Genomic DNA, 26,093 nt, shown 5'->3' on the forward strand with positions numbered 1-26,093 from the left:
GCTTTAAAAAAGTGTTAAAGGATGTAAAGTCTGTAATAAATGTGTCTAATAAGTCATTAGTGAATACCAGAGAACCACATGAGTGAGCATGAGAAATTAAAAGAAAATATATAATGAAAATAAAATGTTAATGTCTAACGTAAAGACAAGCAATGTGAAATTAACAGTAAATATGCAACATGTTGACTTGTATAAAAACTGTAAGTATATGAAATAAACACATGTGCTTCATAAACCCAGTTATGTTTTTACTTAGGCTGTTTTCAAATTTAGGAATTAGTGCTGGGCGACATATCGATATTCAAGATGTATCGAGTTTTCTATTTTGGCGATATAGAAAACTATAATATTTATATTATGTATCAAAATATTAGTTTTAGGAGTCACTGCTTTTACTTCTCAGAACAGAATGTAAAGCTCAGTTAGATGGATTAATGACTGCACATATTGATCAGCTGTTTGTTAATAAATGTCAATGTGTGGCATTTTGTATCAGCAAATTTAACCCAAAATTATCTTTCTGGTCAGACTTTATTTGATAAAATTATCAAGACTTATATCATATATCACCATTTTGAGAAAATATATTGAGATATGAGTTTTGGTCCATATCACCAGCCCTAGTAGGAATGTTCACAGCATTTCAATGTTCATAAAGGTCGACCTACCAGATTCTAATCACATAATTGTATTCAGTAAGTGGTTGACAAGTGGGTATTTTAGATTTCTTGTACACCTATCTTAAAATATAAGGGATACTGGAGCTTGGTGGGGAGGGTGGGACGACTGGTAGTCAGCGCCAGAAAATTTCCCTTATTTTCAAATCCAAAACTTGACAGGTATGGTTTTGAGTTGAACTGAGTCAGGGTTGAAGTCTAGTACTTTTGCCACCTCTGCACAAATGTGTTACGTATCATAACAAAAGAAGACACGTGGCCAGCCATGTGCCAAACCAAAGGCGGAGAGACTAGTGTTGTATCGTTCGTGAACGATTCGTTCAAAATGAACTAATCTTTTATATGACTCGGGAGTAACGAGTCTTCTCAGGGAGCGATTCGTTCATTTTCATGCAGTACCTTCTCTCGCCACATGGCAGCAGCTGCATGAGCTCAGTCAGCAGCAGACAGGAAACAGAAATGATTCGTTCACCACTCACTCAGCTGGATCCATTCTCAGGTCCCAGTTCTTTAGTCACGTGACAGACAGGCTGTCTGTGAGCAGCAAGCACTGCAGTTCGTTCGGTTCGTTCACGATTCGTTCATACGGATCATGACGGATTGCTCTTTCGTTCATTCGTCACGTGACAGCTGTGGCTCAGACAGCTACGGGGCTGGGGGGCTGTTGACTGAGAGCTGAACAAGGAAATGATTGATGTCTGATATCTACAGTTTATTTGTCATGTGACACCCGATATAGATTATTTATTCACGAAATCATAATTATAGTGGTCTTCAGTCCTTGTTGTGTTATTGTATAGCCTATATAATGAATGTGTTTGTAAATAAATATTTTCGAAAATTATATCAGCATATTTATTGTGTTATACTCTGCCACAAAATAATCAAACATAACAATGATAACAACAAACACAATAAAAATAACAATAATAGTAATAATAATAATGTCACTTTTTGGACACAATAAATGCACCATGTAAACATAGGCAACTCATCAACTATTATTTTTTGTTTTAATTGTATCATTAATTGTCAAAATTAGTTTTACATTCGCTGTCCTCTCCCCAGCTGTCATGTGATCGACTGCTCAGCCGAAAGGGTCTCTGTCTGCTCAGGCTGTGGAGCAGAGCAGTACTTGTTCTCGTTCATCCAACTCGTTCATTTGTCACGAGTCTGACTCGCGGGCTGACCGGGTCTTTCTCGTTCATCGTTCACAGCTCAGTACTTCGTTCTCGTTCGTCCAACTGGTTCCTTTGTCACATGACTCGCGGGCTGACCGGGTCTTTCTCGTTCATCGTTCATCGGTTCACAGCTCTGGCTCAGGCTGAGCTCTGCGCCAGCAGCATTACTTCTCTCTGATTGGTCTGTTTTCACTGTCACGTGACAGTTACCCAGACTGCCGTGCTGTTAAACAATGATAACAGAGAGGATACAGGACACAAGTTACATTATTGTGGTGTGTGTTAGCTTTCCTGGGTTTTCAAATGGCTTGAATAGCTTATGGCATTTTGTGTGTTATACTTTGTCACCTGAAGCAAACCATCTTGTCTACAGTATTTATAGTTGGAGAAAACACGTCGGCGGTATGAGTTCTGCATTGTGCAGGCTTCAGCGCCATCTGCTGTACAAATGAACGAAATGATTCGTTCGGGACTCGTTCAATTTAATGTTCGAGAGTTAAAGAATCGAATCAGAGGAAAGAACCGGTTTTCCCATCACTAGGAGAGACAAGATAACGACTGGATAAAATACTAAGAATAACTACAATCCATGCTGAAGTGAGCCGACCCTGGCCCTGTTGGTTCGGACAAATGTCTGTGTGAATACAGAACATGGGTCTACTTCAGACCACAGCTGTGCTAGATGAGTCTTCATCCTATTAAATAATTTCTGTTCATTGAAAATCTGTTAATAAATCGATTGATTGATTCAGCAAATCAAAACCTCAGAATGTCTCACTGAATGACTTATCCGGTTTGAACCAGTGGGCGCGCACTGTAGCTGTTCCCACTCAACGTTCTTGAAGCCAAAATATGGCACTTAGAGGCTCTTCCATCTTGCAATTTTGGAACCAGTGTGGTGTGCACAGTAGGGTCTGGCAGGAGGAAGACCGGAAACACGCCCCGCCCATTTAGCGTACTGCCCTGATGATTTACGCAGCCCAGCTACGCCAAGAATAAGTATATTTCCTGCTGGAAAATCTACCAACAACTTAGAACAGTTTACTGCAGAACAACCCATTTTCACAGCTCAAAAAAGACAAAAAAAAAAAAAAAACTGAAAGGAAAAGTTAAATGGCTTTTTTTCACAACGTAACTGCTATTCACAAAGAGAGCGACACAAGATCCGCAGCTGTCAATCTTCGTCATATATGATGTAAAATCCCTTTTTCAACCTCAGATAACTAATTTAAAACAAACTTCACAGAAAAATGAGCACTTGAACACAATGTAGGGTGATAATAACTAATGATCATAACAGATTTTAGCTTTGGAAAAAAAAATTATGTGATGAGTATTTTAACTTTACAGTTTGAACAACATCCCATCTGTTATCATTGAGGAGGCGGGGTTTATGACCTATACTGCAGCCAGTCAGCAGGGGGAGCTCTAAAAATAAAAGCTTCACTCCACGGGGTAGCTTGTCTTTTTACTGTCTATGGTTTGAACACAAGAGTAACTTCACTCTACTCCAGGGTCACCATTCACCAACCTTTCTGAAAGTGTGAGCTACTTCATAAGTACTGAACAGTCTGAAGGGCTACACGTTTGAAAAGCACTTCATAAATACCACATGTCCATATTTTCACTGTAATTACATGATAAGATAATAAGGAAGGCCAGCAGTAAAAAGGTATGAAATGTTTAGGTTTCAACATGCAACACTTTAAGATGAAAAGATTCAAAGTGTTTATTGTCACGTGCACAGTAAGGAAACATATTTCCCTGTAGTGTACAATGAAATTCAGACTTTGCTGTCCACACTGGATGCCACAAAGAAAAACTAATTTGAAACAACAAGAACAAAAAAAAAAGAAAAAATTAAAATAATAATTATAATAATTTAAAAAATAATAAAGATGTATATGTACAAGGTAAAAAAAAAAGATAGAAAAATTAAACATAAAACATATGTATTGCTCCTAATTTTTGCAATCGTTTCATTTTTATTACATTTTTATGAAAATCTCCCTTGTATTTTTAACAATATATCTTATATATAACATACCACAACCCATACACCCAATCTGCAACACTTAAAAACAATTCAGTGAAAATAAACATTAAAAGATGGTTATTTAATGCTAAAACTACCACATGCAGCAGTATTTAACCCTACTAATCATCTGTATTTGACTCCTAGGAAATAATTCAGATTTTAGATGAAGCTCATTGGTGACTACAGCTCCTGAGGGCCCCTCACATGGTCTATGCGGGCTACCTGGTGACCCCTGCTCTACTCTAACAACACTTATAAATGATATAGTGGCAGTTTATAGTGCATTTAGGTTCATTCAAAGTTTTTCCTTTGAATTTGAGTTGGGTTTTTTTTTTTTTTAACTCATACTACTGTCATCACTTTGCAATCAGATAGATAGATATATATATATATATAGATGCGTGTCTCAGCCTGAATCCATTAAAACTTTATTTCTCAGCGAGCAGAGACAGTGTGTCACTAACATGTAAAACTGTCCTTTTAGCTCAAGCTGTGCTGGAAACAGGTCGTTAAGTGTACGGGGGAGATTTAAACGTCTACATCAAGGTGAAATGTGTCAAACTGAGTGGAAAATGATCCTTTCACTACTTTATTGTGTAAAGGCATGGCTTTGCAGCTAAACTAAAAGTGGTTGTCATGGCTACATTTCTGTGGGAAACTTTAATTACTAACACAGACTTTTCATCACTCACCATTTGTCGTCTTGTTTGGCGCCACGTGTTGAATCAACAACAGGTGAGACATGAATAACGAGCTCACAGTGACACCACGTGGCCACTAAGCGGTACTGCAGTTCAACCCTCGGAGCGTCTTTGTGACATTTTTGGTTGTTTCTATTTGTTTGCCTCAAAATATTAGGGTTCGTTTTTTAGGCGAATTGTATGAAATTTTGCTACTATTGTATTTTTTTTTTTTTTTATTTGAGTAATTGCAAAGTCCTGTGTATTGAAGTGTATAGAAAAGAACACATGCATCATACTGACACTTTGTAACCACGTGATCAAATTGGCCCCACATATTTGTCATATTCTGTAATCATGACATATCATAATGCGTTTTGAATTAATACCTAATAGATCAAAGCCTCTACTTTCAAAATAAAGGGAAAATATGTTTTAGGTGTTATTATTAAAAAATGATTATAATTATTACATATAATGGCCCTACCAACCAGAGACCATTGCATTAAGTTTTAGGGAAATTTCAGTGAAGGCCTGGATTTTCTTATCTTGCAAAATATACAAAGTGTTCAAGTGTGTTTTATTTTTAAAAATGTCCTTGTGCCAAAAATAATAATGCATTAAAATTAATTCTGTAATATATTCATCAAAAATATTTGACTTTGGCCCTAATTTTTAGAAATACTGCATATTTAGTGTTTCCTGCTGAAAAAATGTGAGGTTCTCTTGATAAAAAAACAAAAAGTCCATAAAAAATAATAACTTTTATATCTATGAATAGGTCTGAAGTAGTTGAAAAGATCTGATGCAGTGGAAGTTAAAAACTGTGTACGGTACATACTTTATGCACTTTTATGAGACGGACCGTTTATGTACACAATGTGTACAAGTGTATATAAATTTAAGGGAGTGCACAACAAGGATTAAAATAAAAAAATAAAAAAAACATGAAACAAGTGATTTTTTTTAAACCTTCAACTTATTTACTTTCGTTTTTATATAAAAAAAGAACATATTATAGCTTACAATAGACAACTTTTAAAAAGCCAGTAGTTTTTCCAAATGTACAGTCATTTGTATACAAATTCATCTTTGACAAAAAAGATTAAGCAAACACAGCCACGACCACAGATGGAACAAATATTAAACTGATTAAATCATGAGCATTTCTTCTTTAGTGATGGTCTGATTACAGAAAGCATGCTGTGTTGGTCCCTAATGACTCTTTGAAATATGTGTCAAACTCAAGGCCCGGGGGCCAAATCCGGCCCTTCAGAGCATCAGATTCGGCCCGCAGGAGAAAGTGAAAATGAAAGAGAAAACATGAATCATTGTGTAAATGACCAAATAATTCAGTTGTAAATTGTTGTTGAAAAAAGTGGATTTATCCAAAATCCTGCCATTTTTCTCAAATTCTTCCACAAAATCCCCATAAATTGAATAAAATTTGGTCAAAAAATAAATAAATAAATATAATATCACTTATTGCTTGGATATTGTTGATGCCTTCCATACTTTGTGTCTAATTCTTAACTGGAAGTGCAAACTTGGTCACATTAATGTTGAAATTGTTTGTTTTCCCGTCTGAAACCTGCGGCCCGCTTGGGATCTGAATTGGTCCGTTATATTTGACCCCTGAACTACAATGAGTTTGACGCCCCTGCTTTAAACACGTCCACACAGTTGAAGGAAAAGTAACGGTATTGGACAGTGTTTCCAAGTTCAGTCTAGACTTCTTTGTATTCTTATTTATTCAGTTTTAGGACCTGAATGAGCAAATTGTGACTCAAATGAATTATCTTTACAACACTGCTTCATAGCCATGTTTTAAATGAAATTGGCCCTTGTGTTAGTGCACGAAAAGTTGCTTTTTTTAAAAAAAAAAAAAAACGAAAAAAAAAGTGAATAAACTATATCCAGTCAGAAGTGGAATTCTTGAGGCATGTTTAAACAAACAAAAGTCACAAGTCGTATTACCTCATTCCTAGAGGTGCTGCTGTAAAAATGATGATTGGTGCAACTTTCTGTGCAATTGATGAAAATGATGATAAAGTTAAAAAAAAAAAAAGAAAATTGTGGTTAAAAACAAACTTAAGCTGTATCTGTTATCAAGAACATGATGTAGAGGTGTTGGTGTTGTGATTAACCTAACAGAGCCCACGTATTTTATCCATTTATCACATAGGAATCAGGAAGTTCATACATTATAATGACATAATGATGAAAAGTAAAATGTGATTTTGTGTGTGTGTGTGTGTGTGCTCTAAAGCAGTGTTTCTCAAATGGGGGTACGTGATAGCACTACAGGGGATACTAAGACAGAGTGGAAAATTAACAAATGAAAGCATTAAAAATGAGGTTTAATAATGTGAAGAAATTTAATATAGATTATTAAATTATTATATAGTTATAGTAATTCAATAATAATAATATTTTTAGTTGCAAATCATAATGATGATGGAAATGATTAAAACATGAACTTAAAATACAAAGCAATAGATGACCAGAAGTGATAAAACCTATAGAAATAAATGTATTCAGAAACCACTAAACACCGTTTTATTCCACTTATTTACCAAACTGGATTCTGTAAAATGTGTTAAGTTGAACCAATAAAGTCTAAGAGTAACCGCTCTAAAATACCTTCAAGTATCAAACTTGCAGAAACGACTAAATCTTTGATGATGTGAAGTTATTTTTCTTTTCGTTATACGACAACCCAACAAAACAGTGACACTTCCAAGTTTTATTTTGTTTTCTGAATTCAAATCTGCTCTGATGGCTTTGACAGTTAACTCCAGCTTGTAGTTATTGTGGTGGTTTTTTGGGGGTCAGGTCATGTGATTTGTGTGGAGCCAATGAGAACAGAGACAATAGGTCAACAGCAGCAGTCCAGTCTTCATAACTCCAAAAACAAAGGAATTCAAACTGGGAACTTAAAAATAAAAAGAAGAAAAAAAACATGCATGTTTTACAACATTCTGTAAACATGAGCGTAGGCAGACACAAAAAAAACAAACATTTGGCAAAAGAAGAAAAAAACTGATTTAAAAAAAAAAAAACGATACATTCTGTGCTTCTTGAGAGATCATTTGTATGAAATGGAACACATCCGTCTTTAGCAAGAAAACTCAGATTCATTCAAAACAATCAATAACAACTAAACTGATCATTAAATCACAAACTGCTCAGCTGCTGCCATGGCAACGTCATATTCAGTCCAGGTGGATGTAATCATCATTGATGAGCACGAGGCCATGCAGGGAAAAATACGTTTGGAGTTCAGGGAAAGGAGTCAAACATTCAAGAAATTGAAAAAATAAATTCAAACTTTAGAATGGGAAACTTGTTTTAAAATGGAAACTTGTTAGATGCAACTCGATGCAACTCTAAATATGGACTAAACTTGAGAATTTCTATTTAAAATATAACAATATAAAAAAATAGTTGACGTAAAAAATATGATGGGACAATTTTTTTACCCAAATTGTCAAAAAATGTTTTAAAAATATGAGTTTGTAATTTGACAAAAATCTGACTTTTTTTATTCAGTCCAGGTGGATGTAATCATCATTAATGATAAGTCAAAAATACGTCTTTAGTTCAGGGAAAGGATTCAAACATTCAATAAATTGTGAGATATAAAAATAAAAAAATCAAACTTGTATGGCGCTTTTTTGGACACAAACGCTTTACATGGGGAATAAAACAACAAAGAAAAAAGACCTCCTTTGATGGAACTCTGTTTTATTTTAAATATAAATTCTCAAGTTTAATCAGAATTAAATTTAAAAAAAATCTTTAGTTTGGAAAACAGTTTTGTGATGAGGCAAAAAATAAATAAATAAAAAAATGTTTTTACTTTAAAAAATGTGATGGGACAATTTTATGTGACTTTTATGTGACTTTTTCCTTAAAATCTAAACTTTTTAAATGTAGGTGCAGTTGTGACATTTTCTGTCTAAAGAAATGTAAAACCTAAACAACTTGCAACAAAGATGACTAAGTATCTTAAAATGTGAACGTCTGTTTAAACCTCAAGCCTGAGCTGCTGGCTGATCAATAAACTGTACGGTTGTCGTGTGGAAATCCAAGAACAAACCTCCAGTCCTTTCATTCTGATTGGTTCGCCTCACAGAAAACCTACGGAAAGGGTCGGTTGTAGTTTGGCGCTAAATCATCTACATTTGAAGCCATTGGTTGAAGGTCAAAGACCAGCTTTGTCCTTCAATAAAGTGACTGACATGGTTTCACCATCAAACACTAACAAAATAACCTCATTCAGAGTTAGAGACAATGTTGTCATGACTTATAGCTGAGATGTTACCTTCTGTTATGGATGTCTATGAAAGACGTCAGTCACTGGTTCCTTCTTCCTCTGTGGTCAGCTGACTCACAGGCATCAGTCAGCACAGATGCACAAATAAAGTGAGTTGCAGAGGAGAGCGACTAAATGTTCCAGTTGTGATCTTAAAATAAAGTGCAGGGTAAAAACCTGTGACAGAACATGTATGCATGTATATACTGTATGTTCAGATTGTGCCTTGAAAAGAGACAAAAAGGAGACTTTGTGTTTTGTTTTTTGCCACGTCTCTAAATGGCAGTCAGTGTCAGCATCCAAAAGGCTCCTCGTTCACAAATCTGTTGTTGCAAAGACAAAAGGCATCATGGGAAAAAGAAAACATTGGTTCAACAACAACATAAATCTTCTGTTGGACGGAAAGAAAAAAAAAAATTAGTGTAAACTACAGTTAAACAAAGGGAAAAATGAACATATTCAAACAGCAGCAGCAGCAGCGTAAACTAACAAAAGGCTTCATGTCAGACAAATGGTGATCTGACTATTTCACAGCTAACGACCAAACATCGGCGTCTCATTCCTTCAGCTTTGTTTACCAAACAAAAAGGCACCGATCAGCCAGGTTGACCTTTGTTCATAACATTAAATTTATCAGTCAGTTGTGACACTCAGACTTACCGATTACATCCTGCTTAAATATTCCACACCTACACTTCTAGCCCAGCAGATGTCGCTCTACTGACACGCAACTTTAGACACTCCCTAACGCAAACCCAGAAACTAGGAAGTTGGTGGTCGCTTGGTTAGAAATGAGGCAGGAAAAAGAAAAAAGGTGTTTTGGATAAAGTAGCAACCATTTGATATGGTGACTGGCTTCTGTTAGCATTGCTAAGTTGGTGTAACACTTTGTGAACCCTACACATCATATACCAACATCTGCCCCAACTACAACTGAGAATAGTTGGTCACCACTTAAAATGGTCACCACTTCCTCTGAAACACTGGGCTTCTTCCTCCTCTGATAAAAACCACAGACGGCTAAATTGTGAGGTCCCACGTGACCAGCTACACCAACGTAACCTCTACAATCTGAGATCCTACGATGGAAACCTCGAGGCGATCAGTCAACGAGGACTGAAGCCACGCCCCCGGGGGAAAAAAAGCCCGCACACAGCAGGGAGTGTTGTGTCTGCGTTCTCTTTGTGTTCAGCTGTGGAGGAGGCAGTGTGTGCTCAGAGCTCAGCGCTGGGTGGTGGGTTGGTTGTAGTCATGATTTTCATATACTGGGTGAAGATGGCCTCGAACGCCTCGTCTCTGTGCATCATGGCGCCAAACACCAACGGCTGAAAAGGACAAAAACAGTTAGGGATGCACACGATTGGCTCTGATGAGAATCCTAACATCTTCCAAAACCATTCTGTAGCTTTGTGGGAGTTAGAAAACTGCCAGAATTTGTTGTTTGCAATGTTTCATTAACTTTTCTATGTACGGGAAGTTGTTAGCGCTTAAATTTAGCCATAGTAAAGCTCTACTAGTGCATACTACTCAATTTTGGTTTACTAGTGCATGAGAGTACACTTTACTAGTGAAGCGAAATGTGTCAGTTGTAAGCATTAAGGCTAATAAGGGGGTGGGAAAGCAAATTCAGGCTTGCCATTGGCTTTTGAAAACATAACAATCAATCAGGATGCTTGATTTGACTATAACCCCTCCTACTGTTTTAGCATTAGATTTACTAGCACTACTACTGACTCTTTTGGCTTTACTAGTACTACTAGTAGTAGACTAAAAACAGTCTCACGAGTAGTACTAATACTACAAGGGAGATCTTGAGTTTACTAGTAGCAAAAGCAAAGATTTTTAGCACACTAGACGAGTAATAACCTGTCAAGAGCCAGATTGATGTGTAGCCCCTCCCTCTAACTCAAGTTCTCCACATCAATCTGGGTCTGTGTCTGGCCAATCCTTTCGGAACCAGAGAGAGACATGAACAGGATGCTTGAAGCTGATTGGGTGAAGCGCCTGTCCACCATGATTTGTTTTAACCAATCACACGATAAGAAATGATGATGATGTCATCGGCATGTGCCGCAGAGACGCTGTTACAACAACAACAAAGCTCTGCTGGTGAAAACTTTCTTTTGGGATAGTAATGCTGTGGTCATTATGTCGTTGAGTGACTTTTAACGTTTTTGCAACGCGAGTATGTGAGTTAAAGGCACGTTAACCATCCTCCTGCGTCGACATCTTTCTATTTTGATTCGGAGCTATGCTAATAGCGGTAGCCCAGCTAGTTCCTCTGCCTGCAACTGCGCATGTGCCAGTTTTGCTTCGGCGCTTCTGCCTTCATCACACCCAGGTATCCCACCCTAAACCATAACACTGCCTCATGATTGGTTCTAATCGTTTCGGTTCGGTTTCGAAAGGCGGGAACAGTACAAGATGGATTCTGGTGTTTGTGAACACCAGGAGAATCCATCTTGCAGGCAAGGTTAAGCAAGTAGACCTTACTAGCAAAGCTAAACCATCTACTAGGAGACACTTTTGTGTTAGTAGTAGTACTAGTAAACTTAAAATATGTTCATACTTTATTTTGATTAACTAAATGTTTTATTTGAATGTGTACATTCGTCTAACCCATATGTTTTTTTGGATGCCTAGCTACTCATTACTCACTATACCTCTCTGTTCACTCTTCTCTCAATCCAACCTACTCACCACAGATTGTAGAGCCCACGTGCTAGTTTTTATAAAGGGGCGGGGCAAACAGTGCCTGTTTGTGGTGGTGGTCCCAAAATCTCACCTGATTTTGTTCTCAGCCAATTGCAAAAATCAACTGTAATAGCCAGGATTTAACCCATAGAGGGCAGACATTTTACTACTAAATATGCCAAATTGAAATACTTTGATTCAAATGTTGAGAGTTAGACCAGGATCAATCAACAGCACTACTTCATACCCAAATACATATGTATTCAGCAGAAAAAAGTGGTTTTGGGATTTAGTTACTCTTTAAACAGCTTTCCATATACAGTACATGTGATGAGGGAGCTGTAGGCATTTATTAAGTTTTACTGAGATAAAGGAGAACTGGTAAATAATCTGACACACAGCTAGCATAGAAAGTTAGCAGCTGCCGTATTATAGTTATAAAATATCACAATAAAAAGCTGTAATGGGAATGATATGCAGACAATGATTGGCAGCTTTTTCAGCAAATAGCAGCTAAAAATAGTGAAAGGAGGCTCCTTATTAGTTGAAGATGGGGCCAAAACTAAACAGCCAAACCTCACAATGCGACTTCACTGAGGATTTTTTACAGGAAAGTTGTACATTTTTACAAGATATACTGGAGCACATTAAATACACAAAACATATGAATTAAACTGTTAATCCCTGCTAGGAGATGATTCCGCCCCTCATATAAACCAATAGCTTTTACCTTCTGTGTTGAAGGAGTGGCTATAGATATGCCCATCCCACTTCCTGGTAGGACTGACAACACTTTGTACTGTGGAAGGAACAAAACAGGAAAATATGTCTATCGTGCTACATTCCCTGACAGATAATTTTGTTTATTATCATATGGTTTATGGGCACGGACTGATCACCTTTTGTATGTCAGTGATGTCCAACAGCTTAATGACTTTGTTCTTCTTGGAGGAGCTGGATCTAGAGCTGGAGCTCTCAAAGCACAGATAACTGATGGCGAGAAAAAGCTCATCAGTCACATGTTGAACAGGGAGAAGAAGTGATACGGAACAAGGAGTTAGCACGTTAGCTTCTTACTTTTCAGAGACGTACAGCACGCCGTTTCTGATATAGTCAGTGGGCATCTTTCTATCTCTATTGATCAGGCAGCACCGCCAGCCATTCTCACACACTGAAAAACAAACAATAAGCTCTTGTATTTGTAATGTTTTGGGAAAAAATTACAATGAAGCAAATTTGTAAACATGCTGTAATGCACATGTGTCAAACTCAAGGCCTGGGGGCCAAATCTGGCCCTTCAGGGCATTCGATTTGGTCCACAAGAGAAAGTGAAAATGACAGAGAAAAGATAAATCATTGTGTAAACTATCAATGTACAATTCAGGTGTAAATTGTTGTTGAAAGAAATCTAAAATACTTTATGTATAATTTATACCTGGAAGTGCAAACTTAGGCACATTATGGTCGAAATTTTCCCCGCCAAAAACATGCGGCACACTTGCGTTCAAACTGGTCCGTATTTGGCCCTTGAACTAAAATTAGCAGTTATAGTTGATTTTAAGCTATCGTGGAACAGTCACATAAATAATCTCTTGGGTCGGCGTATGGGCATGATCAAACACTGTAGGAAATGTATTGCACAATGGTTGACCAAACAATTAGTTCAGTCACTAGTACTTAGGGATGTCCCGATACAACTTTTTCACTTCCGATACGATACCGATATTACAGCCTCGAGTATTGGCCAATACCGATAACAATCAGCACGAATTATACATACTTTTATTACTTATTCTGTAGTGTGGAATGTTAGAAAAGGCTTGATTAAGTGATGTCACTCAAACAGAGAACAGTAGTCAGCAACAGTAGGTATGAGAAAAACGAACCCATTTATTATTAACCAATTGGTTACATGCATTTTAACTTCAACATTATATCTACAGTATTCTACAATTGAATAAATATAATATATATCGGAGATTTTAGATGCAGTACGATAAAATCCGATATGCGTTTTCTGACTGATATCAAACCGATATCAATAAGCCAATGTCCATATAGAACCAATGTAATAACAATGCATAATGAGTTGGTTTGGCTGACTGTCAAAAGCAAACTAAAATATTTTTGATAACATTTATCAGGATAATTATTTTAACTAAAAATCCAGAAGCAATTTACTATATTATATATATATATATTTATATATATATTTTTTTTTTTTCAGATTCTCACTATTATGTAACGACTAGGCAAAACAGTAACATAAGGGCTGTGCTACCTGCATGTAGAACCAATCAAATGCAAAGAACAGTAACCTATCGAACCGTAGTTGCATGGAATGCATTACCTGTGTTTCTGTTGCTGGAGAACAATAACATTTTCAAAAGAAATTAAAGTTGTTCCTTTTTCGCCAATAAACACTGGTTTCATTGTTTCATTAGAAACAATGAAAGAGGACTTTGCAAACTGCATCAATGATTAGTGACGAGACGGAACGCCTCACTTTTGTTTTTGTTATTATTATCATACATATATTTTGTGTCATAATTTCAATATGAATGTGCACACACATATGCACATATATCTGGGACTGCAACAAATACTATTAAGAACTGAATTATGCAATAGGTGAATCATTTTTAAAATACATAAGAGAGAGGGAGAAAAAAGAAGAAGCGCAGCCCTGTGGATGTATGTGCTATGTAAAAAAAAAAATATATAAAATCCATATAATTAATTTGATGAGACCCCAGGAGATTTCAGAAGCGAATGGGGATTAAAAAAATGAAATGAGTCTAATACGAGCTGTAATGAATCCCCTCACCTGGCAGAGGGCGCTCCGACTCTGGCAGGTTGAAGATCTCGTGAAAGGGGCCTTTTTTAGTGCTGTGTGAGCGACCGATCTCATCCTCTCTGCTCATCCCACACGGGACAGTGGCGAGGCTGCTCCGAGCAACTGCTGGCTGCACCTTTGAGTGAAGAGAAACGAGTCACTTATGCAAAGAAAAAAAGGAAGTTGAGGATTTTGTTTCCTCAGGCCATCATGCTCAGTAAAAGCAGCGCTGCAATGCTATTAAAACAGACTCCAAACAGGTCTTCAGCCTGTAGCAGTATTGCTCTGGGTGTTTTGCTGCAGCAGGTGTGATGTGCAAAGCTATGAGTAAACTCAGCAAAAACACGGTCAGTTTGTGCAAAATAAAAATAAAAATAAACTAATGTCCAATGCTGAAATCCTTCATTATTCACAAACAAGATTTAAAAAAACAGCCGAAGCCACACAAGTGAGAAGAAATAAAAAGGGTAAACTATCACATGTCATGGAATACCAGGGTTTTATCAGCTAAGGTGGAAATGCACTGGACGAGGGTTTAAACCAGTCAGTAAATTATCACTGACAATGGATCAAAAATGTCTGTTTGGGTTCGTTATGATGTTCACAAAAATTACTGTAAAACATGTTGACATTTTGATCCATTCCCTGTACAATCACAGTCCTACGGTGTGTTACACGCACGCACACACGAAACACACACGCTTGGAGGTGAGCTGACGGCACACCCGGGTACAGTGGTGGTGGTGGAGGGGGGGAGGGAAGGGGAACCCGAGGGAGACAAACCAGAGAGCAGCGTACCTTCTCAGTGCCAGAGAGCTGAGAGAGAGAGAGGACAGAGCACAGCTGTGACTGAGAGCACAGCACGGCAACGCATGGACGTGCACGCTCACACACACACACACACACACACTGCTGCACTCCTGTAGGGGAGCACTGTGTGTGGCTGAGCTGTGATGCATTATTGACAGGAGAGGGTGGAGCTATTATCTGCGCTGCACCACAGGAGGTCAGTGGGAGGTGGAAGAGGAACCTGACCTACAGCGGAGGCACTTCCTGTCTCCATAACTACCCTCAGAATTACAGCAGCTACCATGTGGCAGATGACTTGGCTTTTTTAGGGGATGAAAACAAACAATGTAGCATTAGCTTGTTAGCATCACTACTAGAGTCTCTAAAGATGACACATCAGTTGACACACAGGAACAGTTGTTGCTCAGTGCGCTCTATGGAAAGCTGTTACAATATTAATTAAATATCAGTGATATCAACCACTTTAAACTCACAGAGTTGGTCTCAATGAGAGAGTTTAGGGCCCTTTTACAGCACCTCGTCACAAAAACGTTCTTGTTTTAGCAAAAATTTTTTGACTATTTGGTTTTATTTTTCATAAGCGCTTACTCTGTGACTGTACTTTTTACTGTTTTTTCATGTACTTGTCTTCGGTACTATTTATTTGTTCTACGAACATTTTGGTATTATTTTGATACTGTAACTTGTTTTGTGTACTTTTATGTATAATCTTAATGTGTTTTTGACGACTAAATAAAAGTAAAAAAAAAAAAAAAACATGGTAACGCTCCACTAGTACTCAATTTGGTTTACTAGTGAAGCAAAACATGTCACTAGCAATAGTAGTAAGCCTAACAAAGAGAAAATGCAGGCTTCTCATTGGCTTATTAAATATATTAAGCAATCAGGCTGCTGGTTGTAATCCTTCCTACTTCATTTACCATAGACCTACTTAGTACTACTAGTGAGTATTTTGGCTGTACTGGTACCATTAGAAGACTAGGAGTAAAAACAGTCTTCTAGTACTACTAGTGAGATTTAGAGTAGTACTAATAATTTGTGAACAAAATATTTTGTTTTACTACTAAAGGTTTTTGGTTTTTAATATACTTTATGTAATACTAGTAACATAAAATTGTCTACTAATAGCCAATTTAGCTTTACTAGTAAGGTCTACTCGCACGCCAAAAACCTTTACTAGTAAAACTTAATCTTTGTTCACCTGTACTACTAGTAAAACAAAATCTCACGAATAGTACCAGTCAATGGTTTTTAGTTTATGGAAATGAGGTGGGAGGGATTAAAACCAAATTCAGCACCCTGATTGGTTGTAATATTTCCAAATGCCAATAGGAAGCCTCTATTAGTTTTTCCCCACCTCCTTAATGCGCACATAAGGCATACTTGTAACAATTTTGCTTCACATTGCCCTAATAAACTAAAATAGAGTACATGTACTCCAAATTTGAGCTTAACTAGGGTTGATATCACCAATATCTCATTTATGCTCAAACATGCTTTCCATAGGCCTTATTACATGAAACAATGACATGACCCATAACCCATGTCATGAGGCTGAAACTTCACTAAAGTCCATGCCTTTTTTTGTAGATTTTAGCGTAAACCAAGACAAATCTATGCAAAATGTGTCAAATTTCGACAGAAACAGTTTTATTGCAACGCAGCAAAAGCTTTAACAAAGCATTAGCTTAGAATCCATATAATCTGTCTTTAAAGGTGCTTAACAACAGCTGAATAATTTTGTCAATAACAAAAAACGGTATTCATCAGTTTGTTCTATTTCATGTGCAAAGTGTGGAATGTGTGTGTGTGGGCGTGGTTACCCGTCTGGACATGGTGGCGTTGGTCCTCTCTTTAAGCTGTGGGTCAGTGGGAAGGCTGTTCCACACAATGTACGGTGTGTCGTACTTGTCTCTAAGCTTTGGACAGCTTTTAAACAGAAAGTCTATGATGAAGAACTTGATGCCAGCGTACAGGCCTTTGGAAAGAGAACACAACAAAAACAGCAACGACTTACTGTGGAAGTAAATCTGAACCAGGTTTAGTAAAACGATGCAACGTCTATCGATAAAGTCCCCAAACATTATTTTTATGTTTTCAGCTTTGAAATAATCAGATAACTAGATTCAGGAACAAAACAGTTCAAGTGAATATGTGACTTATGCAATCATAAAGGGATTCCAGAGCAAAAGATTGAAGAAAATCCTCTTGGAATTAAATCTGTTTGTAAGCGATTAACTGTTTTTCTCACATTGTTCAGATTCTGTCAGAGGATTTCCTTTTGTTGAGCTTAGAGAAGCATTTAAAGCCGTTTTGTGTTTACCTCTTTGTACAGATCTGTTCAAAATGTGACTTCCATTCTAGTTCTCTGCATTTAGTGGTTTCAGTGCATCCGATAATAACTCAACAATTACAGTGTAAAATTAAAAAAAAAAAAGACAAAAACTTTTTCTGTGCAGCCCTTACCAATCATGAAGCCCATTAGTTTGTACGGCAGGATGCAGGACAAAATAAAAGCCACCCACAGGCAGACGTAAAGTTTCTGCGTGCTCTCCGGCTGAACCCACATGAACAGGCTGTCAGACACACACACAGAAACACACACATGACACGGACAGATAAAGAACGCAGAAACCCAAACAGGTCAGTGGTCGAGCAACAAGTATTGTTCACACATTTAAATACGTTCTCAAAGCTTACTTTTTTATCTTCTCCAGGACATCCGACATCTTACCAAACAGGTTCTGTAAAAGAGGGAAAGCATTGAATAAACTAGTGGCACCAATACATAGATCAGATTAAAATACACAAAATGACAGGAAAAGCACTCCAAAAAACACACATTATGACAACAAAAATAAAACTCCTCAAAAACAATGGGCCTATACTACAAAGCAGGATAAATAAATCTGGGATATCTCTCTGTTAGCGGGCTTCACTTCACCAAACATTCACAATCCCAGAGCAGCTGTACTACAAAGCTGGTTATCAACACGTTAACTTAAGCTATGTGCGTGCACGCTCACATAAAAGGGGCAGTGTTTGACCAATCACAAACACAGAGATCCTGGCACCAGTGCAGTCTACGTTAACCAACTATGAAAGAAAACAAAATAACACTGTTGCTACTGCAAAAGCAGGAAGGAAGGCATGCAGGAAAAAAATTAGAGTTAATACTTAAAATCATGAGTTTATACAATATTAATTCATCAAACAAGAATCAGCGCTCCGATCAATCACTTTCACCTTATTTCATCACAAACGTGTTTCTATTCATCCAGCCTGCCTTAACGAAGCATAGTGCAGGATGTGAGGAAAAATAAACTAATGCGTGATGAAGCGTTCTAAACCAAAGAGAATGAGTCCACACATATTTCTATCTATAGCCTTGAAAAGATTTTGTGATACATTTTGTACTGCTTGTTATGGTCCGAACACTGCGGAGGTGAAGTCAAATGACGCTGGTGCACAATCACGACGGCTTGGAGAGGCGGCCCAATAACCCGGAAATAAAAAAGAATGTCTTGCAGTAAACAGTCACATGAACGACGAATAAATAAATAACCGTGTCACAGTTAGAGTGTGGATCTGGCCGCATTTTCTCGTCTGAGTGACTGAACATAACCACCAGTTCAAAATATCTGTTCGTACCTGACCCGTCCGGTGACGTCGGGTCCCGTCAGGGTACAGTCGGGTATCCATTCTCTAGTCACAGTATATCAGCTCCGATGATAAACAATCATTAGATGCACGTTCCCGCGGTGACTTGGCTGATGGCTGCAGTTACACGAACCACCGTGGCGTCACTATGGAGTCTGATTTAATTTTTCTTTTTCTTTTCATTTAACCTTTAATTTTTCACAAACTTCCACAATGGGGATGAGAGTGCAACATTTTGCTCTACTGAACCCTGTGAAAGGAACAAACTGCATCCATACAGTTCAGTCAACCTACATAAGGTGCACATCATTTGTATTTTATATAACCTATATTATGTTACATGCAGGACCCTCACCACCTTGTGTAAAGCAGCGCAAAATGTGTTCTTGCTGAGGCCGTCAGCGTCGCCAAACGTGTGAATGAATGAATGAATTCATTGGTCCGCGGATACAGAGAACGGCTGCCACGCATAGCTAAGAAATGTAGGTCAGTCCATCAGCTGAAAATCTATATCTTTCCTATAGGATCTCACAGGGGTAAATGAAAGGATTGCATCCATCTATGAATATTAGTTCCCTCCTAAGCACAGCTTCTGGGCACCAACCACAATCTTTTAAGATGGAAGAAGTTAACCACCGTCGCAGTACAGCACACACAATAAATCATCAGCTATGTAGTAAAAAAATACGAACACCAACAAATGCACACAAATGATTACAAAAAATATACAAAACAAAATACACAAGATGACAGAAAAATCTACAAAATCACAAGAAAAATGCACAAAATGACAAAAATATCCAAAATGACAAGTAAATAAATAAAAATAATATATGCAAAATAACTCCATCATTAAAAAAAAAAAAAAATCACACAAATCATCCACAAACACCTAAAATGGCAAGCAAAAATAAATGAATCTAAAAAAAAACACACGACAAGGAAAAAAAGTATAACACAAAATGAATCCAAAAACACAAAACAACAAGAGCATGAGAGAAAATATATAAAACTAAATTACACTAACTGGCACACAGAAAGCCTTTGTCCTTTCCTGCGTTATTACTCAGATTGGTCATTATTCTAAATGCTGACATGAATGTTGATATTGTGGCCCTCGGATCAGCTCATCACATCTTTGTGGCCCTGCTGTGATAAGAGTTGTCCTCTTTCTGATTGAGATGTTTTCTTGATCATGGGTTTAGAGAAGAGTTGGTTTTGTACCTGTGCTTTTTGTGCAACATCAAGTACGAGCTGGAACTTTTCAGACACAGTCAAGTCTTCCTTTGGCGGCTCCTGCATTGATTGGACATAGACATTAGTGAGAGCTCGCTCTGAGCAGCATTTCCCTCGTCAAACACAAACAGGATGCCATGGGTCCTACCATGGGTTCTGAGACCTCAGGCACGATGCTCCACTGGATCCTCCAGCCTCTGGAAGACAAGACACAGACGTTAGCATCACACGTTAAATCCTTACTGCCAAACATAGGAACTTACAAGCTGGTCACACAGTTTCTAATCTTGACCACCTTCACGAGAAGCAAAGCTGAATCATCTTTCTCTACCTGGAGTTCAAAGACGTGTGACGTTACCTGGCAATGAGGTAATTCAAAGACAAGCGCAGGATGGCCAAGAAGAGGAGCATGGGGATGGCCCAGCCATGCCAGGCAGCATTCATGTAAATCTGAGGGAAAATAGACATAAGAAGACATATGTAATATGAGTGAGAAGATTTATCATTACAAGGTGTAAACTGGTGGGCCTTAAACCTTCCGTCATTACAAACCAGTTACAAGGTGGGAAACACGTGTAACTGTTCAGCTGCTTTTCTTTGCCTTTGCTTGGTTCTTTGAACTTATATGTAAACAGGTCCAGAAAAACATCTTAATATCATTGTAGAGCGTAGAAATTAATGTAAACACTATATCTATACAGATTTTTTTTTTTAGTATTCATTACAATGATGAAATGACTTGTCACAACAGCTGCCTCCTGTTTTCAAAATCATTGTGAAAATGTTTTATAGGCATTCATTTGCATTCCATTTTAGCTGTTACGGTTACATATTCTCAGGGTTCCAAAAACATTTTTGGGTCTGGTGCTCAGGGGAATATTAAGTACATGTGTGCTGTAACCACATCCCAGGAGGAACAAAACAGAGGGATTCCTAGAGAACATACTTTTTACTTTGATTTTAATTGAAAAATATAGAAATATCAACAATCCATCATCATTGTCACTCTGCTCCTGATTGTCTTCATCTATTTCAATAAGAGTAACAGATGTGGATGAACAGAACAAACTTCTCTCTCCATTGCTCAGTCTGTGATTGACTCTTTCCAATGCTTGCACTACTTTCTGGAGCTCTGTGCTGTTAGCATGCTAATCAAAAGCTGGAGGGAAAAAAGCTTTTAGTATAGTTTTTTGTTCGTCAAAGAGAGATATTCTTTTGAGCAAAAAATTCCAAAGTAATGGAGCTTCTTTCACACACCGACAACAGTAAATCTGCACTACAGTCATAGGACACATCCATTAGTAATGGTAGTAATTACCCCTCACATCTTTTTGCAGCTCACAATTATTACTAAACCATATGTAAAATAAACAAAAAAAACTAGTTATATCAATGTTTGATTAATTATTTTGATAAGTATTAAATATTTATAAAGTTTTTATACTCAACATCTACCAGAGTGTTACATTGATGAATGATAAAATAATAAAGGTCCAGTCAATGACACTGTTAAAAGGACTGTTCTTATATAAAAACCCTGTGATCATCCCATTAAAACATTGCTCAGTTTTCTTTCCCTCACTTTTCCCCATTAGCTTGTGTCAGACAACTTCACTCCCATCTCTTTCTCTTTTTCAATGCGCAGCACACAAACAACTGTGCTTCTGAAGCCCCTCCTCTCTCTACTCCTCATTGGACATATACAGATGGAACCACAAGTATTGACCAATCAAGTGTGGCTGAAAAACTAAGCCAAATCAGCACCCAATCAGTGACCCACTTCCATCATACATGATTCCATCCCCAAATCTTTAGGAAAAAGCCAGGTTTCATTCTTCAGAAGTCAAAGAAATACTTCATATCAAAACTTTAACTCATTCAGTGCCATTGACGTCATATTATATCAATTACGTTTTTTCACGTACATTACTAAAAGACACCCTGGTGGAGGTCTCTCATCAATATCTAAGCTGTAATGTGATGTAGTGACCAACTCCTGAAGGTGGCAGCAGAGCACCTTTGGATGATTATTAGCCACTGATGCTACCATTAGCTAAGGAGGAAGAAGCAGGGACGAGGGAGATAATCGCGCTATGAAGTGATATTGTGTAAGTATTCAGCAGCTCACAGCTCCACATACTAACACAGAACACGTGTAGACCTGAGTGGATTATTAATGATGTTGCGATGGTGAGATTAAACCATCAACTAACCGGGCTAAACGGGTCATCTCTGCATATCAGGAGGAAGAGGAAGCTACGTCTGTGTGATTGACGGGGGGAGCAGATACAAAATACAGTAAGCAAAACGTTTAACTGTGAGCCAGGTAGCAAAATAATAATCATTTTGCCATCAAAAGCCTTGTCTCAGTGTTTTGTTTTTTTTTTGTGAAGGAAACCAATGTTCTGATGTTAAATTTTTCAATAAAGCAAAAAAAAAAAAAATGCTTCAAGGTCACTGACAGATTTTTTTTTTTAGAAAAAGCCTGTTTTCTCAGCTTTTTTCTCTGAAACTGGTGAATTGTGTAAAACTAAAACTTGTTCTATTCAACTGCTGATTACGGAAGAACTAAACAAGCTACAAACAAATTTCTTTTTTTGTTGATGAAAGTAGAGACTTTAATCTTTCAGAATCTGGTGCCAGATTTCAGACTGTCATAGTACAAAATATTCTGTGGGTCTTTAAAAATCAGTCAAAATGCTCTAAAACGACTGGCACTGAGGGGGGTAGAAATTCTGAAAATGGCTGGCACTGAATGAGTTAATCATTCATCACCAATAAGAGAAGATAATGCTAAATAGGCAGTATCTACTTACAATGAAGGCAAAAGCTGAGGTGTACACAGAGTGCCAATTAGATAAGGCAGAAAGATTCTTTAAGAAGTTGGTGACAGGCCAGGCTCCTTGCTCTGAAACGAGACAAAAGATAGAAAGACATTTCCAGGAATTCTATGAGCAGCTGATGCTGAATAGAAGTAGCACATGTGCTTTCATACTCACTGAGTCGCCTCATGTTTTCCGTCAACCTGAATAAAAAACACAAAGAGCGAAGGTCAGACAAGATTTGCAGTAGATGCTTGTATAGAAAACAGACAAATGATGTTGAGAACAAGTGCAAAAAGAAGTCGAGAAATGTAGCATTCAAACTTCTCTACAAAATAGCAGTATTCATTAAGCAATAGAAGGAGTAGCTTCAGTGAGTCAGCTAATGTCTACAGAGAATGGTTGGCAAGGGAACGCTGAAGGCCACAAAGCATTCTCCTGCAAATTGAAATTACAGCAGCTGCTTTGCAGATCGTCAGCACTCCCCGCTGCTGGCTGATTGCTCTTCTTGATCGATACTCAGTGTGCTGTTTGAGAGCACAGCTCACCCACCTTTTAACACTTAGCGGTTCCTCTGTCTCCACCGTGCTTTCCTCTGGCTGGAAGCGAAAGTCTTCCATGTAAACCCCAAAACGTTCGTACAGCCACTTCTGTAGCCGTGAACACCACACTTCCTTCTGTCGTTTGTCTGCTAAAGATGAGATGCAGATGAAGTTAGGCAGAGGTGTAAAGAGTACTAATATATCTTACTCAAGTAGAATTATTGTTACTTGATTAAAACTGTACTCAAGTACGTCATACTTTTTACTTGTCCTTGAGTATTTCATGTATCTTAATTAAATAATATTCAAGGTAAAAGTGACTAGATACATTCACCCACCACCTATATTTTTGGTAATAAATCTTGCCACATTTGCCTTGCATACAATAAACATCTCATGTAAAATCTTAAAAAGGAAGAGGAAATCTTGCACAATATGGACTTGTTTAATTTTCCACAAAGGCATTTTGGTTTGTCAAAATGTACAATTCTTTTTAAAAGTCTTCTTAAGTAAAGCTAATTTTATGAACGCTAAAACAGTGCCATGCCAAATGTGCCTAGTGGGTAACAGCATAATAGAAACCTGAACCGGAGAGAAAATAACCAGCATTCAATGCTGTTTTATTACGTTTAATGTGGTTGGTCGGCTGTGATGGAATGCATTTGATTGTTGTTTGGTCATTTCATTTTTTGCAGTTTCACATTGTCTGCTTATAACAATCCTAATTTGTTACACAATACAGGTTTTTATTTTTTGGACAAACTGTGAGTACATTAACAACAAACCTGAACCCTCTGTTCACACGTTAGCAATGGCATTGTAAAACCAGAGCTTGGATTTTAAAATAAAACAACGTGTCAGGAAATGCTACATCGGCTGGAAGGGTTTTTATTGTTTGTCCCAATATAAGTAGCATCAACAAAACATGATGACACACATACTGCAACTAAAAAATTAAAACCAAAGCTTAAGTTGTATGCCAGCATGGTTTTGATATTATCTACAGTATATATCATACATTTTTAACATTCATTCTATGTATCGTTTTAGAAGAACATTTTGTCAACAGACTCAGTCCAGACACACACACACACACAACACACACATCTTAATCCTGCCTGCTACACTGTACAGTGGCAGTGACAGACAACAAGCTAGATACAGCTAAGGCACGTCTGCCCTCGTTTATATGATCTACAAACGTAACCCATTTTCCAAAATTAGCCCGTCTGCCAGTCCCTCCGTTTCTCACGTCGTCGGCGTCGCACACAAACATCACTGGGTCACAGCAGGACAAAGGCCCTGAGATACAATAGTTATTGGGCCAGTGTTAGGAAAACATGAGCTACGTGGCAAACAAGATTTAAATTGAACTAATGAGCTCTTGCTCCTTTGGGGGGGTTTGATGCATTAGTGCTGTTATAAAAACCATGTGCTGCACACTTTGTGCAAACAAACACATCTTTTCCACTTCTCATGGAAACAATAACACACTGAAAAACACGTCTTGATTTATTCCCCCCCTCTCTCTACTCATTTCATATCTGATATGCAGATTCTTACTCATATACTCTCACCTTTTCCTCTGACTCATTCCGTGTGTGTGGATGTGTGGCCCTCACCTGTTCCATTGTTGGAGGGCGATTGCTGTTTTCGGGGAGGCTGCGGTGGAGAGTCCTCCAGTCTGAAGCCAGAGTGAGAGAAAGAAGAAGGAGGATGGAAATATTTTTATCATGAGTCCTTCTCACTTCTCACCCACAAAACCTCAACAGAATACTCTCAGGATGCCCACGTGGCCACTCAGTGAGAGCTGCCGCTCAGAGTAAACCAACAGTTGTCATCGTAATGTTTGTGAATTTAGCTCTCAATGATCATGAGAGAAGCCATTCCACTTGAACCATAAATATGTTACAAAGAAACTTACGGGAACTACTTCCCCCTCTCACTCTGTGAAAACAATAATGCTACAGCACCTGTGTTAATGTGAAATTAGTCTAGTGCAAAAGTTTTTCTTCAGCATTAACACTGGCCACGGTTACATGAGGTTTTTTAATTCAGAATTAGTTATTCCAAATTAAATCATTTGGAATGAAAGTGTTCTGCTTCATGTTTACACACAAATAGTAATTCCCGAATTGAGGTTTACATGGAAAACCAGTTTAATCGGCTTTAGTTAAAGCAGAACTAAGTAATTTTTTCACCTTAATAAATCCACACTGTAGTACCTGTGAGGGTAATACAAGTGTTTATGGGGTGATCGGGGGTCTTTCATCCCCCACTGCTGTCTCTGGCCAGAAAACCGCACTTGCAACTTTCCCTGCCTCCGACCCGGTGGCAGCCTCGCAGCTCTGTTCTCGCTCTCGCCACAACACGTACTGCTGTACGACAGCCCAATACACACTAAAGGTGCATTCACACCGAACGCGACTGCAGTCACTTCAATCGCCTGTGATGAGTCGCTTGAACACAGGGTTGCTTTTTGGTCACTTCATCGTTCCAGTGACGTCATTACCAGGGAACGTGTGTGTATGCGTGCGCAGCAGGGTGACAGGGGAAACAACTGGCTGATCACTTCCCTTATCGTAAACAGCTCCATTTT

At 37.9% G+C, this 26,093-nt stretch overlaps 1 protein-coding gene and 1 long non-coding RNA gene across 3 annotated transcripts in view; both read right to left on the reverse strand.

Moving 5' to 3' along the window:
• Positions 1 to 1,518: 1,518 nt before the first annotated feature.
• LOC114465586 (uncharacterized) lies at positions 1,519 to 2,393 on the reverse strand. The gene is made up of 2 exons (XR_003674321.1): positions 2,207 to 2,393; positions 1,519 to 2,081 (listed from the first exon to the last, which is right to left on the reverse strand). It is a non-coding gene; the product is annotated as an uncharacterized LOC114465586 (long non-coding RNA).
• Positions 2,394 to 7,307: 4,914 nt separating this feature from the next.
• Positions 7,308 to 26,093, reverse strand: part of gramd4a (GRAM domain containing 4a) — a 59,452-nt gene continuing 40,666 nt past the window's right edge. The window contains exons 5-20 of one of the 2 annotated variants that reach the window (XM_028450780.1): positions 25,117 to 25,178; positions 23,505 to 23,643; positions 23,130 to 23,155; positions 22,947 to 23,038; positions 20,489 to 20,580; positions 20,279 to 20,327; positions 20,119 to 20,190; positions 17,935 to 17,978; positions 17,701 to 17,810; positions 17,058 to 17,212; positions 15,223 to 15,240; positions 14,416 to 14,560; positions 12,666 to 12,759; positions 12,488 to 12,578; positions 12,319 to 12,387; positions 7,308 to 10,219 (exon numbers count right to left, since the gene is read on the reverse strand). In XM_028450780.1, coding sequence (XP_028306581.1) covers positions 10,109 to 10,219; positions 12,319 to 12,387; positions 12,488 to 12,578; positions 12,666 to 12,759; positions 14,416 to 14,560; positions 15,223 to 15,240; positions 17,058 to 17,212; positions 17,701 to 17,810; positions 17,935 to 17,978; positions 20,119 to 20,190; positions 20,279 to 20,327; positions 20,489 to 20,580; positions 22,947 to 23,038; positions 23,130 to 23,155; positions 23,505 to 23,643; positions 25,117 to 25,178 — 1,369 coding nt within the window. In that variant the 3' untranslated portion in view covers positions 7,308 to 10,108. The remainder of the gene's footprint in view (positions 10,220 to 12,318; positions 12,388 to 12,487; positions 12,579 to 12,665; positions 12,760 to 14,415; positions 14,561 to 15,222; positions 15,241 to 17,057; positions 17,213 to 17,700; positions 17,811 to 17,934; positions 17,979 to 20,118; positions 20,191 to 20,278; positions 20,328 to 20,488; positions 20,581 to 22,946; positions 23,039 to 23,129; positions 23,156 to 23,504; positions 23,644 to 25,116; positions 25,179 to 26,093) is intronic. The other variant, XM_028450781.1, reaches the window with a different exon arrangement.

This window comes from Gouania willdenowi, chromosome 6 (assembly GCF_900634775.1).
Source record: "Gouania willdenowi chromosome 6, fGouWil2.1, whole genome shotgun sequence".
Taxonomy (NCBI): domain Eukaryota; kingdom Metazoa; phylum Chordata; class Actinopteri; order Blenniiformes; family Gobiesocidae; genus Gouania; species Gouania willdenowi.